This window comes from Gadus macrocephalus, chromosome 13 (genome assembly GCF_031168955.1).
Source record: "Gadus macrocephalus chromosome 13, ASM3116895v1".
NCBI classification, from domain to species: Eukaryota; Metazoa; Chordata; class Actinopteri; order Gadiformes; family Gadidae; genus Gadus; species Gadus macrocephalus.
Genome location: NC_082394.1, coordinates 19,322,975 through 19,335,472, shown reverse-complemented (window position 1 = coordinate 19,335,472; position 12,498 = coordinate 19,322,975). Strand labels below are relative to the sequence as shown.

Sequence of the window (12,498 nt, the reverse complement as noted above, 5' to 3'; positions counted from 1 at the left end):
TTCAGTTCTATATTCTTTTCCAGAGAGGCAATGGGCGGCCTGGCTAGTATTCAGGCGATGCGTATCTGCTTTCCTCACCTCTCATCCCACCGCCGGTGATACTTGGCAGCGCCAGAGTATCTGCGTGGTGCTGGCTAGATGTGATGGCAGAGCAGTGGAAATGATATCTGACGAAGCCGCCCTGGCACTGGGAGGAAATGACGCCATGCCTCATCCCTTTGCTGCAGCATATATTTTCTGGAATTAAGATTTCAGTGTCAACTCATTTGTACAAACATCAGACACACACACTGGAGCGTCTTGGTGGTTCCTGACTGAAGGTTCCTGATGTTACACAACACAGCTCACACTGGAGTGTATTTGTAGACCCTTTTGTAGCTTACTCTTTGGTCTCTTTTATTTGGTATTTGGTACGCTATGAAATCTTGACGTGTCAAAGCATCTTCTTTGTCAAATATATGTTTTGCTTAGTGTAGCATCCAGACTTAAATGTGTTGGGAATAGCCGATGAGATTGTCATGTTACTGATTCCGCAGGTGTGTGTGTGTGTGTGTGTGTATGTGTGTGTTTCTGTGTGTGTGTGTTTGTGTTTGTGTGTGTGTGTGTGTGTGCCTGTGAGTGCATATATGTCTGTCTGTCTGTCTGTGTCTCTGTGTGTGTATGTGTGTGAGTGCACGCTTGTGTGTGTGTGTGTGTGTGTGTGTGTGTGTGTGTGTGTGTGTGTGTGTGTGTGTGTGTCTGTGTGTGTATGTGTGTGTGTGTGTGTGTGTGTGTGTGTGTGTGTGTGTGTGTGTGTGTGTGTGTGTGTGTGTGTGTGTGTGCGGGTGTGTGTGTGTGTGTGTGTGTGTGTGTTGGTGTTTGTGTGTATGAGTGTGCGTGTGTTTGTTAGAGTGCCTGTGTGTTATACACAGAATATGTTAATCATGAGGTAAATCATATGCTAATCATCAGGGATAGGGTTCATGCCCTAGGTCACTGAAGCCACACCACAGCAGCCTATGAACAAACTGCCATCCTTTGGCCAGGTCTCACGCTCTGGGTTTGCACCGCTCTTCTGATCACACACCATAGACGAGTTGTCATGGAGCGTCATCTGCACGCGGCGTCACCACAACGTCTAAAGAAGGACGAATCCGTCATGATCTCACTGGGGAATAAAAAAAGGGGGGGGGGGGAGAATCCTTTCGCTTGATGACACACAGATCTGGCGAATGGATCGTTAGTACATTGCGGCTCCGTACTGGAAGCCACGCCAGGCCGCCTCAGAAACCCCCACCACCCCACCCTCCTCCCAGTTGGTCCGTGACGTGCTCCCTGGCCAGGTCTCCCAGGGATCCGTGTTTTGCATCGCTGCTCAATTTGCATTTCTTCCTCCGATATTTCGTGCGACGGGTCCAGCCGCTCCAGATCAGAAGGCGCTCCACTGCACATTTTTTTTCTTCTCATCGTCTTCCGCCGTGCGTCCACATTTCAATTGCGATACGCACAAAAACCAACGGGACATTATTGAATGATGTTGCCGAGGCTTTCCAATCGGTGAGACTGAGGACATTTTTTATTCGATCGTTGATTGTGTTAGGTGGCGCACCGACCGACGGGGACACGTGCCGCCTTCGAGGTAAACACACAGGGCTCCGTCGCCTCGGCTCGTGTCGTGTCGTGTTTTCTTTGTTTTTTGTCATCGCCAAACGCCACACATTTTGATCATCGAGCTATTCGTTTTCCTTTTGCGCTTCGGTGATACCCAGACGCCTATTGGAAATGTCGGAAGTGCTGCCTTTCAACGAGGAGAAAATGAGTCATTATGGAAACGAAGGCGAAGAGGGACACCTTTCCTTCACCTGTCGTCTCCAAGACACCAACAACTTCTTCAACGGGCCACAGAATAAACGCCCTCCGAAACTCGGACAGATAGGCAGGAGCAAACGGGGTAACTATTGGATGGAGATGTTCTTATTTTTAATGGTGATGTTTTCATTGCGCACATAACCGACCGAGGGGCCATAGTAGAGGACCTATCGATCCGAGGCCAGGCATGCCTTTACCCCGCTGGGGTAGACAGCGCGTTATGTGGAGAGACGGACACACGTGTATTGCTATGCCGTCCAGCCCTATGTGTAGAATGGATTTTGTTGTAATCGCATTGCAACATAAGTTCAATGCGCATTGCGCGCGTGCGGGCTGTCCAATGCCCACTGCATGCTGCCCAACAGGAGTCCTGACCAATGGCATGTCCCGAATGAATGGATGCCATGATTGAGCTTGACGTGTTCCAAGATTCGTTATTTTTTCAAATAATTCTGTCAAGCCAACAGACGTGCTTTTCCCCCAATATTCTTTGCACTGCACCCGTATCCTCCCCCCCACCCCCCTCAATTTCCACAGATGCATTTACACACGCGTGCACAGACCTGCAATTCCATAAACAAGCACGCGGCTCCTCACAGAAACGTGCCTAAATTACAAAGGAGAAAGAGAACATGAGCCACGAGGGCACTGTGGTGGTGGAAGTGGTCGACTCGTATAGGTAGATGTTAGATACGTCATGTACATTCACATGATGCGCAACAACCCAATTGCACATACACACACTAACACACACTTAAGCGGAGACTGACTACATCTGTGTGCATCAGCATGTTTATTCTTCTTCTGCTCATATGATGCAGTGTTGTGTGTGTGGATGTGTTTTCTGATGTGCGTGCGTATGGTGTGTGTGTGGGGGTGTGTGGGGAGGGGGGGAGGGAGGAGAGTGGCTGATGAACTCTTCCTCCTGCTGTCATCCACAGTTGACGAAAACGATGACGGAGAGGCCCAGAAAAACGGAACAGAGAAGACCCCCACGGAGGCTTAAGAAACGGCACCCTGCCCCTCCCCCCCCCCTCAACCTCCTCCAACCCAACTCCACCCTGCCCCTCCCCCCCCCCCCCCCCCCCCCCTTCCTCCTCATCGATCCATCCAAACGGACACTCTTGAAACGTTTTTTAAAAAAGAGAAATGGCGATGTTAGCCAGTTTTAATCCAAAGACACTGTATATAAGCACTTTCTCTCATGTGGCAGCAAGCGGCACTCCCACACTCCTCTTCCCCCACCCTCCCCCTTCCCCCCTCTCTCCAACCCACCCACCCCCCCGCCACCCAGACGTGTCCAGCCATGGGACGTGTGCTGGACACTGGGCCCGCGAGTAGGCAAGAACCCCCCCCCCCCCTCTCGCCTTCCTTCCTTCCTTCCTCTCCCCTTTTCCCTGCCCTCTGCCTGGGTAGACCTCTTCCTCTTCCTCCTACTCTTCCTCCCCATACACACACACACACACACACACACACACACACAGTAACAAATACACATGTCACTTTTGATCTGAGGGGTTTACGCCGTTCATCCATTCATTGGCAGCAGACAATAGAGTGAGGGGTTCTTTGGGCCAAAGCGACGCTGTCGAAAAACGCAGAAATCAGGGACAGGATGAATCTGTAAATGTCATGTAAAAACCAACACACACAAACAAACAGAAAGCACACGCTCACTTCCTCTATTATCAATCATCCATGACGCTCTTCAGTCGGACTGAGAGCAAAGTGAGTTAGCTTGAGAGTCTGTAAATATGGAAAGGGTAGCCCATATTTTCTTGCACAAAAAACGTGAAGAAGCGCTATAACATTTTGTTGTTCTCTGTCTGTATAGAAGACTCTATTTATTGAACCTTTTGAAGATATCTCTTTTTTCCAGGGACCGAGGCCCGAGGGACTGTTTTTTGTATGTTGAGACAACGGAATGAAAGTGCAGGTTTACGTTTTTTTATGACTTTCTTTTGTTATTCTCGATGTTGCCTGGGTGTATTTTGTTTCCGTTCCGTTTTTGTTACCATGCTTTGCAGCTAAGAGTCATTTATATACCGTGTACCTCCCTAGCGTTTGTAAGCTCCCAGGACTTCCCCTGGATTGGTTGATACTGTACCTTGACTGTACACACACCGTATTTATTGATAAACTATTTATATTGCATTGTGCATTAACGTGTGCCAAATCTCATGAAGGGATATACTTTACCGGACAAAATGGATTTTCTTATTTTTTTCTGTGCTTCTAACATCACTATTTAGTTGTTTGTTTGGTTGCCATTTTGTAGGACTCTTTTTCTTAAAACACTGAAATACCAACTCATGCATGGCAAATATGAAATCATGCATGCATGGCAGAACTTCTGAAGAAAAAATCTCTTACTTGTGTGTTCTTGGAACACCTCCTATACAGCTTTGAATGACAAACCTCAAGAAACAGTCTTAATTCAGCGTTGTACTGTACAATTCACACTGTTTTGTACAGTGGCCTAATATCTTGTAATAAAGATTCTGAAGGTGTAATAATCACTCTTTACTGTTGTATTGTGTACAGAGGTTGTTTAAAGCCTGGCATTTTGTCTTATGACGTGAAAGAAAACCGTAGGAAACACAAACATAGAGAACGTATCCAGTTTTCATTCATGTCAAATTTGAACCCTCAAGTATATATTTAGACGTCCTATTGCTTTTCTATGATTGCCTATTAGGACACAAAAGATGGCTCCCCGGTCCCCATTCTCCCTGCAAAGGAGACGTGAGTTTCTTATTCCTGCCATCCATCAAAGCTCAGAGGAACACAGGACCAGCAGTAAAACCCGGACACAGATTCCTGCTCAGACTGTAGAAACTCTCAAATCACCACAATTGACCCTCCAAGGCGCCTGATGCACCGGGCTCCCAGCGGCTCAGAGACGGCCCCCCACCTCCCAGCCCCGAGCACGTCGCTGCGCGCAAAAAAAGTCTTGGCCCAGTCAAAGGAACACATCACTGCAGCCCTCGTTTGATAAACGCGGTGAACACAGCTCAGAGCAGGAACAATCTCGGCTCCTCTCCAAGTCTTACTGCTTTTGTTTAACACTTTTTTGTTTGTTTGTCGACCCAACGTCGAGGGAGGCAGTAATGCTGATGAGATGTGACATTTGCAGCTCTGCTGTGGTGACTAAATGATTCATGTTCTGTGATGAGTCTCTGTCAGTGTATGGCATGCTAAGCCACGGCCGCGGCAGGCTCCCCGGCGCACGCTCGCAGAGCAGGACACGCGTGCGCACACACACACGCTCATTAATGCGCACGTGCCACGTCTGAGCTCTTAACTGCAGACGTGAACAACAGACGCATTGGTAAGCTCTCCAGTGTTTCCACTATCTCGTCTCCTCCTCCTCTCTCTCTATGTCTTCCTCTGTCTCTGTCTCTCTCTCTCTCTCTCGCTCTTCACCTCTCTCTACCCCCCGCCCCCCTCCCCCCAAGATCTTGACAGACATGAAAGGGGCTGCCTGGGCTGGCTGCCATGGTAACATATGCACCTAGTAGCTGGATCGGTGCTGTGGTGGGGGCGGGTTCTGTGCAGAATTCCCCCCTGCTTCCCGACACACCTCTCACTGTGCCGCAGCAACACCTTTCCTCTCTTTAACGGGGTTTTCTCTACTTATGCCCTCTTCTGTTCAAGACACCCTATTCGCTCTGCGCATGGACCGGATCCCTAACTCGACCTCTCACACACGAGCTGATCTCGAGTCTCCATTTGTTGCTGTTGTTACACACAATTTATTATTTTGCTTCCCGTTTGAATTGCTCAGACTCTGGAATAATAATGCATTGCCGTGGATGTGCTCTATGTGCGCCTCTGCATTCTAATTGCAGCTTTCAAAAAATCTGCTAACTTACGTTTTGGGAAAGAAAACTTTTTGTTTAATAATCGTTCCTAAACTTATACTGGCGAGGTAGACAGTAAGAGGAACGTGAGAAGAACTGGGGTCACTTGGGTGCTTCTGTGATTCTGTTTAGGTCATATACAGATCAGGAATGTTTAAAAAATGCAGTAAGCCTACTGGTTGAGGTGTTGTAGAATTAGTGAAAGGTTTCTGGTTTAAACCCTAAAGTCTGCAGCCTGTAGGCATCCTTCCAAGATACCCAAACCCCACCCCCTCATAAATGGCATTATGAAATGGGGTCATTATTTGCAATTCTTGTTGTTAATAATTTCCTTTGAGGGGTACAAATTGAATAGGCTTATAGTCTTTTATGTGTAAAATACCTTATTATTCTCACTTCAGCCTTTTCAGAAACACTCGGTTTGAGCTCCTGGCTCTTAAAGTCCCCCCTCCCAAAGCTGGCCCACTCTGTTGCGTTTGTTCAAACGTTTAGCCCGTGTTTCAACCATCTCACGCACCTGAGTCCCGAGCAGCTGTAAACATGGCTTGAATCAAGCGCCTGGTTCAGCCATACTATTTTCGAGCCCGAGTCTGATACCGAATCATAAAGATGGGAGCAGGACATTTCACAGTGGTAAGTCTCTAGGAGGTTATTTTTTATTGTTGATGTAACGTTTTATCTGTTATTCCTCCACATCACGATAACAACCATGTGTTCATTGACTGACCGAAGTGTATATTTAAATATATCTTATTTAGCTGCAATTGTGCTGCAAAGGAATACAAGGATACATAACAGTCCGTAGGATTAATTACTACATTAGTACAGCCTCACCTTCACGTTGGGTTCTGTGGCACCCTTTTCACTGTATATTATACTTTGTGTAAGCAGTGTTTAATGTTATCTTTCTATTGTAACATCATTTAATTTGAAAACCTGAAAGTGAAACACATCCTGTCCTTCCTGGATCAATATCATTCCTATGTACTGATGTTGCCTCCTGAACTATTACTTGATTTATTATTACACTTACATTTAGGGCATTTAGCAGACGCTTTTATCCAAAGCGACTTACATCAGTTAATACACACATTGACACACCGACGGCAGAGTCAACCATGCAAGGCGACAGCCAGCTCGTCAGGATCAGTTAGGGTTAAGTGTCTAGCTCAGGGACACATCAACACTCAGCTAGGAGGAGCTGGGGATCAAACTAGCAACCTTTGGTGAGGTTACAAGGCAACTGCTCTACCTCCTGAGCTAAACCAGTAGTTGTAGTAAATCATTCTTATATTCACTTTTATGTTGTAAGAAGAATTAACAAGATTCCAGTCCCCCCTACATCATGCATGGTACACCATCCACATCCAGGACCAGAGCCTACACCTTGCAGAACGTCAACGACCCCTTGTGGTTTCCTAACACCCCTTTACTGAAGCTGGAGACATGGTATGCAGCTACAACCTCCTTTGAGGGTCTCTCATACTGGAATGACAGGTCCTTGAGTATGGCGATCATCTTAAACTCCTTAGAAATGGCACTGGTTCCTCAAACACCTCATCAAAAGTGAGCCTCATCACGTTGACCACATAATCTATAAAATATTGAAGTCAGATAGTAACCTTGGTTTTTTAAGAAACTACTGTTCTGAATGGACCTTCCTTGTATGTTTCTGAAGTGTGCCCATCATTGTTTAAAATATGTTTTCTTTTATGTTTAATAAAGGAAAATACAGAGTAAAAGTGGGCTGTTGTTATTGGCTTTGCAGTGCATTCACCTCTCTTTGACTTGGGGAAAACACCCAGACGGCTTGATCCCATATACGCATGTAAACACCTGTTCACACACCTACACAATATCCCTGTATTACATACAGCCCTGACTGGAACTCGGGAACAACAGCCTCCAATCTACAGAGCTAAGTAAAAGGCAAGAAATTAAAGGAGAACAGTGTCTCAGAGCATAGTCAATAATGGTGGATATCTGTATGGCAGGCGTAACATTACAGCTTACAATCATAAATCCAACTCTACACCTGAACGATGTTCAACATATTGTGATCGAACAAGCATCATATTTCCACACTCTTTTAGCTGATTAGCAAAACCATTTAAACGCTATAACGGTAGGTAGGAAGTTAGCCGATTACTATAGCTGATAAACAAAAACATTTGAACACAATAACGTGAGCTAGCATACACAGGTTGTGATCCTGAATCTACAGGTTGCGAATTTCCAAAAGTGAACTGTACCGTTCAGGTAACAGCCCTCCTTAGCATGAAAGGAACACTCAAAATGTATTTTAGCCCTTGATTCTTCATTTCATCCTCCTTTGGAAGTCCATACAAAAAGGATTGCCTTTGCACTGGCGACAAAAAAGTATTTTCTTCCAGAACTGAACTCTACAGGCCACCGCTCTAACTAGCTTTGTTTGGGGACCAAACTAGCGGCAAGATGATTCTTCTGTGATTGCATGATTTCTTGACATACTGAAATCATAGTAGTAAATGTTGTCCGCAAACAAGCTGTTTGAGGCAGTTCAGGAGAGGGGTTTTCTGTGGGAGAGAGTAACTCCATTTGATGTGGACTTTGAACTTTGTAGTTTAGAAGGCCTATACATGGATACAAAAGCTATATCGCACACACAAAAAAGGGAAAAACCGAAAAAGCATAATATTACCCCTTTAAGGAAATGTATTCTCAGTTCGGATAAAAGTATTAGGCTTAATTAGTACATTGTATCGATTTAGTCGGATTAAAATGTTCCAAGAAGTGTGTGATCACCGTGTTATGTAGTTAATGAGAGAAATAGATGATTCCTGCACCCATTAAACAAAGGTCCTAAAGCAGCAACCAGAAGCCCAGTCTGGTCACATAATGTGGTGTTTACGTAGCTCACCCAGAGCCCGCTCCGTGGCCACTGCCTGAGCCCAGAGCCCACTCCGTGGCCACTGCCTGAGCCCAGAGGCCATTACAATGTATTGCACGTCTGTGAATTCTCTGCAAATACAATGACATGGGCTTCGACAACGCTGGGCTCAAAACATTTGTGCTAGTCAGCTCTTCATGTGCCCATCTGCCTGTCCCCCTCTGCTGTCATGGCTGCAATCTGCCTCACCGCTCGTTCGTGTATCAGAGAGAGAGAGAGAGAATATGTTTTTCTTCTAAATATTGACATATTAATATTCCCACTGTATGTATAGCTTACCATTTTCAAGATGAGCCCACCTCTAAGTCTATATTTAGTAGTAGTTGGTTTTTGATGTGTTGGACTCATTGCAGTGACACAGCACATTATGCTGAAATCACACTGCCTGCGTAGAGACCTAAACCAAACCAAAAACGAAAACACAGCACCGTTCCTACTTCAAGGTGTTCAAAGTCATTCTTGAATTAACACAAATGTTATAGCCATGAAGTCTTGCATTGCATGGATAAATAATGTGCATGATTTCTGTGCTATTGACTGCAGAAGGTGGAGGACATGTGTGGCGCTTTGACGGCGGCGCCAGCAGAGAGTGGATTGGATAGCTGTTCCGTTACATAATCCCTGACAGGTGCACGGGCAGGGGAAGAGAGAGACACGTTGGGAAAGACTTAAAAGATGGCGCAAGGGAGGGGAGAAGAGACACATGGGTCGAGTGAGAGAGGCAGAGAGACAGAGAGAGAGAGAGAGAGAGAGAGAGAGAGAGAGAGAGAGAGAGAGAGAGAGAGAGGGGCAGAGAGACAGAGAGAGAGAGAGAGAGAGAGAGAGAGAGAGAGAGAGAGAGAGAGAGAGAGAGAGAGAGAGAGAGAGGGGCAGAGAGACAGAGAGAGAGAGAGAGAGAAAGAGAGAGAGAGAGAGAGAGAGAGAGAGAGAGACGAGAAACAGAGAGACAGAGAGGGACAGAGAGAGAGAGAAAGAAAGTGAGCGAAAGAAAGTGAGCGAAAGAGAAGAAAGGGGAAAAAGCAGCAAAGGAATTAGCAATAGCATTCGTAGTGCGAAAGCATACGAGCAAGAAAACTGCACTCTACGTGCTCTCCAGGTAAGCCGTAGACTCACATCAACACACACAGACACAAACACACAGACGCACACACACACACTGACACCACACACACATTTTGATAGAAAGAGAGAAAGAGATACTAAGAATGAACGAGAGAGCGAGGGAGAGAGGGGGAGGGGGAGGAGAGAAGGAGATATAAGTTGAGCACTGATAATCAAATAATATATATGTTTGTTTCATATTTATATTTCCAAATGTCCACATTCCTGTCCCCTAGGCAAGCCTGTGCGCTGGGCATCTCAGTTTGACCTTGGTCTTCCCTCTGGGCTAGTGCAGAGGAAATGCCCCCTGTAACCGTGGTCACTCTGCTTGAATCAATGAGGATTGTATGAAGCAGGACCTAGCATGGACACGGCATGCAAGCATTGACAAACAATTCACATTTTTCTGCACGTTTATGGTAAATATATGACGTCATTGGTTCATGCCTTGTACCTGTTTGAGACTTGGATGTTATTTTGTGTGTGAGTGTGTATGCGTAAGCGTGTGTGTGTGTGTGTGTGTGTGTGTGTGTGTGTGTGTGTGTGTGTGTGTGTGTGTGTGTGTGTGTGTGTGTGTGTGTGTGTGTGTGTGTGTGTGTGTGTGTGTGTGTGTGTGTGTGTGTGTATATGAGGCAGGCAGTGGGATCAGGTATTCTCTTGCTATAGAAGTCTCTTCTGGAAAATGACAGGAAAGATGTCCGGGAGCCAGGATATTAGGACAGGAAGGACTTCTGGGAGCAAGGACATGATGACAGGAAGGACTTAAGGGAGCAGGAAGATGATGACAGCAAGGACCTCTGGGAGGAGGGACATTGAAACGATGTTCTGGCATAAATAATATCGTCCTGGCTCCCTGGATCATCTTCTCTACGCTTCTCTCAAAAAGTGCCTCTGACCAAAACTAAAATTAATAAATCAACAAACACATTGTTGAGCCTGAGTCTGTTGGCACGTGACAGGTGTCCGACGCTTGCTCAATACGTCATTCTTTCAAGCAAGATCCCAGTTGGAAAATGCTCTCTCGCTCATCTCAAATGTATCTCCCGCTATTCCTACATAGTCCAACACCGATGAGGCTTAATGTGTTTGGGTCCAGAGCGCCGGGCCTCATGTTTAGTTTAACACCAGCAGAATCGGAGTGGAGCTCCGTCTGTTTTCATGGTGGGAACAGAGGGTTAGTCGCTTGAAGTTTGAGACGGACAGCCGAGATGGAGATCTCTAAATGAACCAACATCAAACACTCCCTTTGTTTTCCAAGGAACGGGAAGGCACGCGCAGGGAGAATGTGAGGAGACGCAAGAGAGACAGGGAGAGAAAGGGAGACAGCGAAAAGGAGCATACAGAGAGAGAGAGAGAGAGAGAGAGGGGGAGAAATAAAGGAAGGGAGAGCACAAGAGAGTATGGGAGAAAGATGAGATAAGCTATGTAAAATACCAAGAGAAAAGAAAGAAAAGTCAGAGCAGATGAAAAGAATGAAAGTAAAAAAGAGAGAGAGAGCAAGAGAGAGGTAGAGATAGCGAGAGGGGTAGAGAGAGGCAGACTCAATATGCTGAAATGTACGCCAGAGAGTCAGACCCACCGGATGGTTACTATAGCAACCTTATTCATGGACTCCTCTCTCTCCTTCTACCAACACCCTCCGCTCCCTACCCCTTTCCCTCTCTATGTCTCCCTCACTGCCTGCCTGCTTTGCTGCTGCTGCTGAATGACTATGAAGGGAACATCTGAGAATCAACCTTTTTTTTTTATCTTTCTCTCCCAGCCATTGCAAGAATCTTTGGTGCAGTGGCATCCTTATCCGGTCTGATTGCTCGTTTGCATACAAAGCGTGGCATTTCTTTGCACTTGCACGCGCAAGTGTTCTTTTTCTTCCTCCCCACACCGGGTCGGTTGTGTTTTTCCTCGGCGCCATCCATCCTGCCACACCTTTCTTGTTGTAATTCCCAGGATGAACCAACCGCAACAGACGCGTCAAGCTGACAGCAAACGGTCAAAGACGCGTCGCTGCACAGCCAAGAGGCACAAGGTCATGGACAGTTCAAGTGAATGACCCTAAGAGTGAGCTAGCCTTCCCTGTTCACTATATATCACACCAGGTCATACCTCCCTCCCTGATGTTCTCACTCGGACGCACACACACACGCACACACACACACACACACACACACACACACACACACACACACACACACACACATACACTGTATGTACAGTGAGCAGTGATGGGAGTGGTATGAGGAGGATCAATGATATGATGGGGGCCCAGACTGAGACACTGGCTGGAGGTTGTGTGGTGGGTAGCAGCAGGGATCTTCACTGGCATGTAAGGCCTACCGAGTGGGCATGTGTGTCTGGCTCCAGTCCGGGTTCCTCTGCACCATGCAAAGCCCCCACGCACCACCGCACAATTCAGAGACATGCACACACCCATAGACACAAACACTAACATAAAAATACAATGTTGGACACGACACAAACGTATACATATACGGGTACGGGTAGACACCACATATATAGACAGCTATGCACAACAGAAACATTGATATGGACAGAGTACAAACATGTACACACAGACACAGACACACACACTGACACATGCATGCAGTATAAAGACACACACACATAAACCAACACACACACACACACACACACACACACACACACACACACACACACACACACACACACACACACACACACACACACACACACACACACACACACACACACACACACACACACACACACATAGTGTAA

The 12,498-nt window shown here is 46.4% G+C and overlaps 1 protein-coding gene across 2 annotated transcripts; it reads left to right on the top strand.

Annotated features, from left to right (window-relative positions):
* The first annotated feature begins 1,164 nt into the window (after positions 1-1,164).
* Positions 1,165-4,364, top strand: camk2n1 (calcium/calmodulin dependent protein kinase II inhibitor 1). 2 transcript variants are annotated; one of them, XM_060069677.1, is made up of 3 exons: positions 1,165-1,618; positions 1,749-1,930; positions 2,790-4,364. In XM_060069677.1, the coding sequence occupies exons 2-3, from the start codon at positions 1,762-1,764 to the stop codon at positions 2,852-2,854; spliced, it is 234 nt and encodes a 77-aa protein (XP_059925660.1). In that variant the 5' UTR covers positions 1,165-1,618; positions 1,749-1,761; the 3' UTR covers positions 2,855-4,364. The 2 variants fall into 2 exon arrangements, with proteins under 2 accessions (XP_059925660.1, XP_059925659.1); XM_060069676.1 differs by having other exon boundaries at positions 1,168-1,930.
* Positions 4,365-12,498: the final 8,134 nt, after the last annotated feature.

What these genes read in the sequence shown, in the direction of transcription:
- camk2n1 (XM_060069677.1), top strand. Translation starts at nt 1,762, where the DNA reads ATGTCGGAAGTGCTGCCTTTCAACGAGGAGAAAATGAGTCATTATGGA. An exon ending in GATAGGCAGGAGCAAACGGG is followed by an intron (nt 1,931 to 2,789) that starts GTAACTATTGGA and finishes TGTCATCCACAG; the next exon opens with TTGACGAAAACGATGACGGA.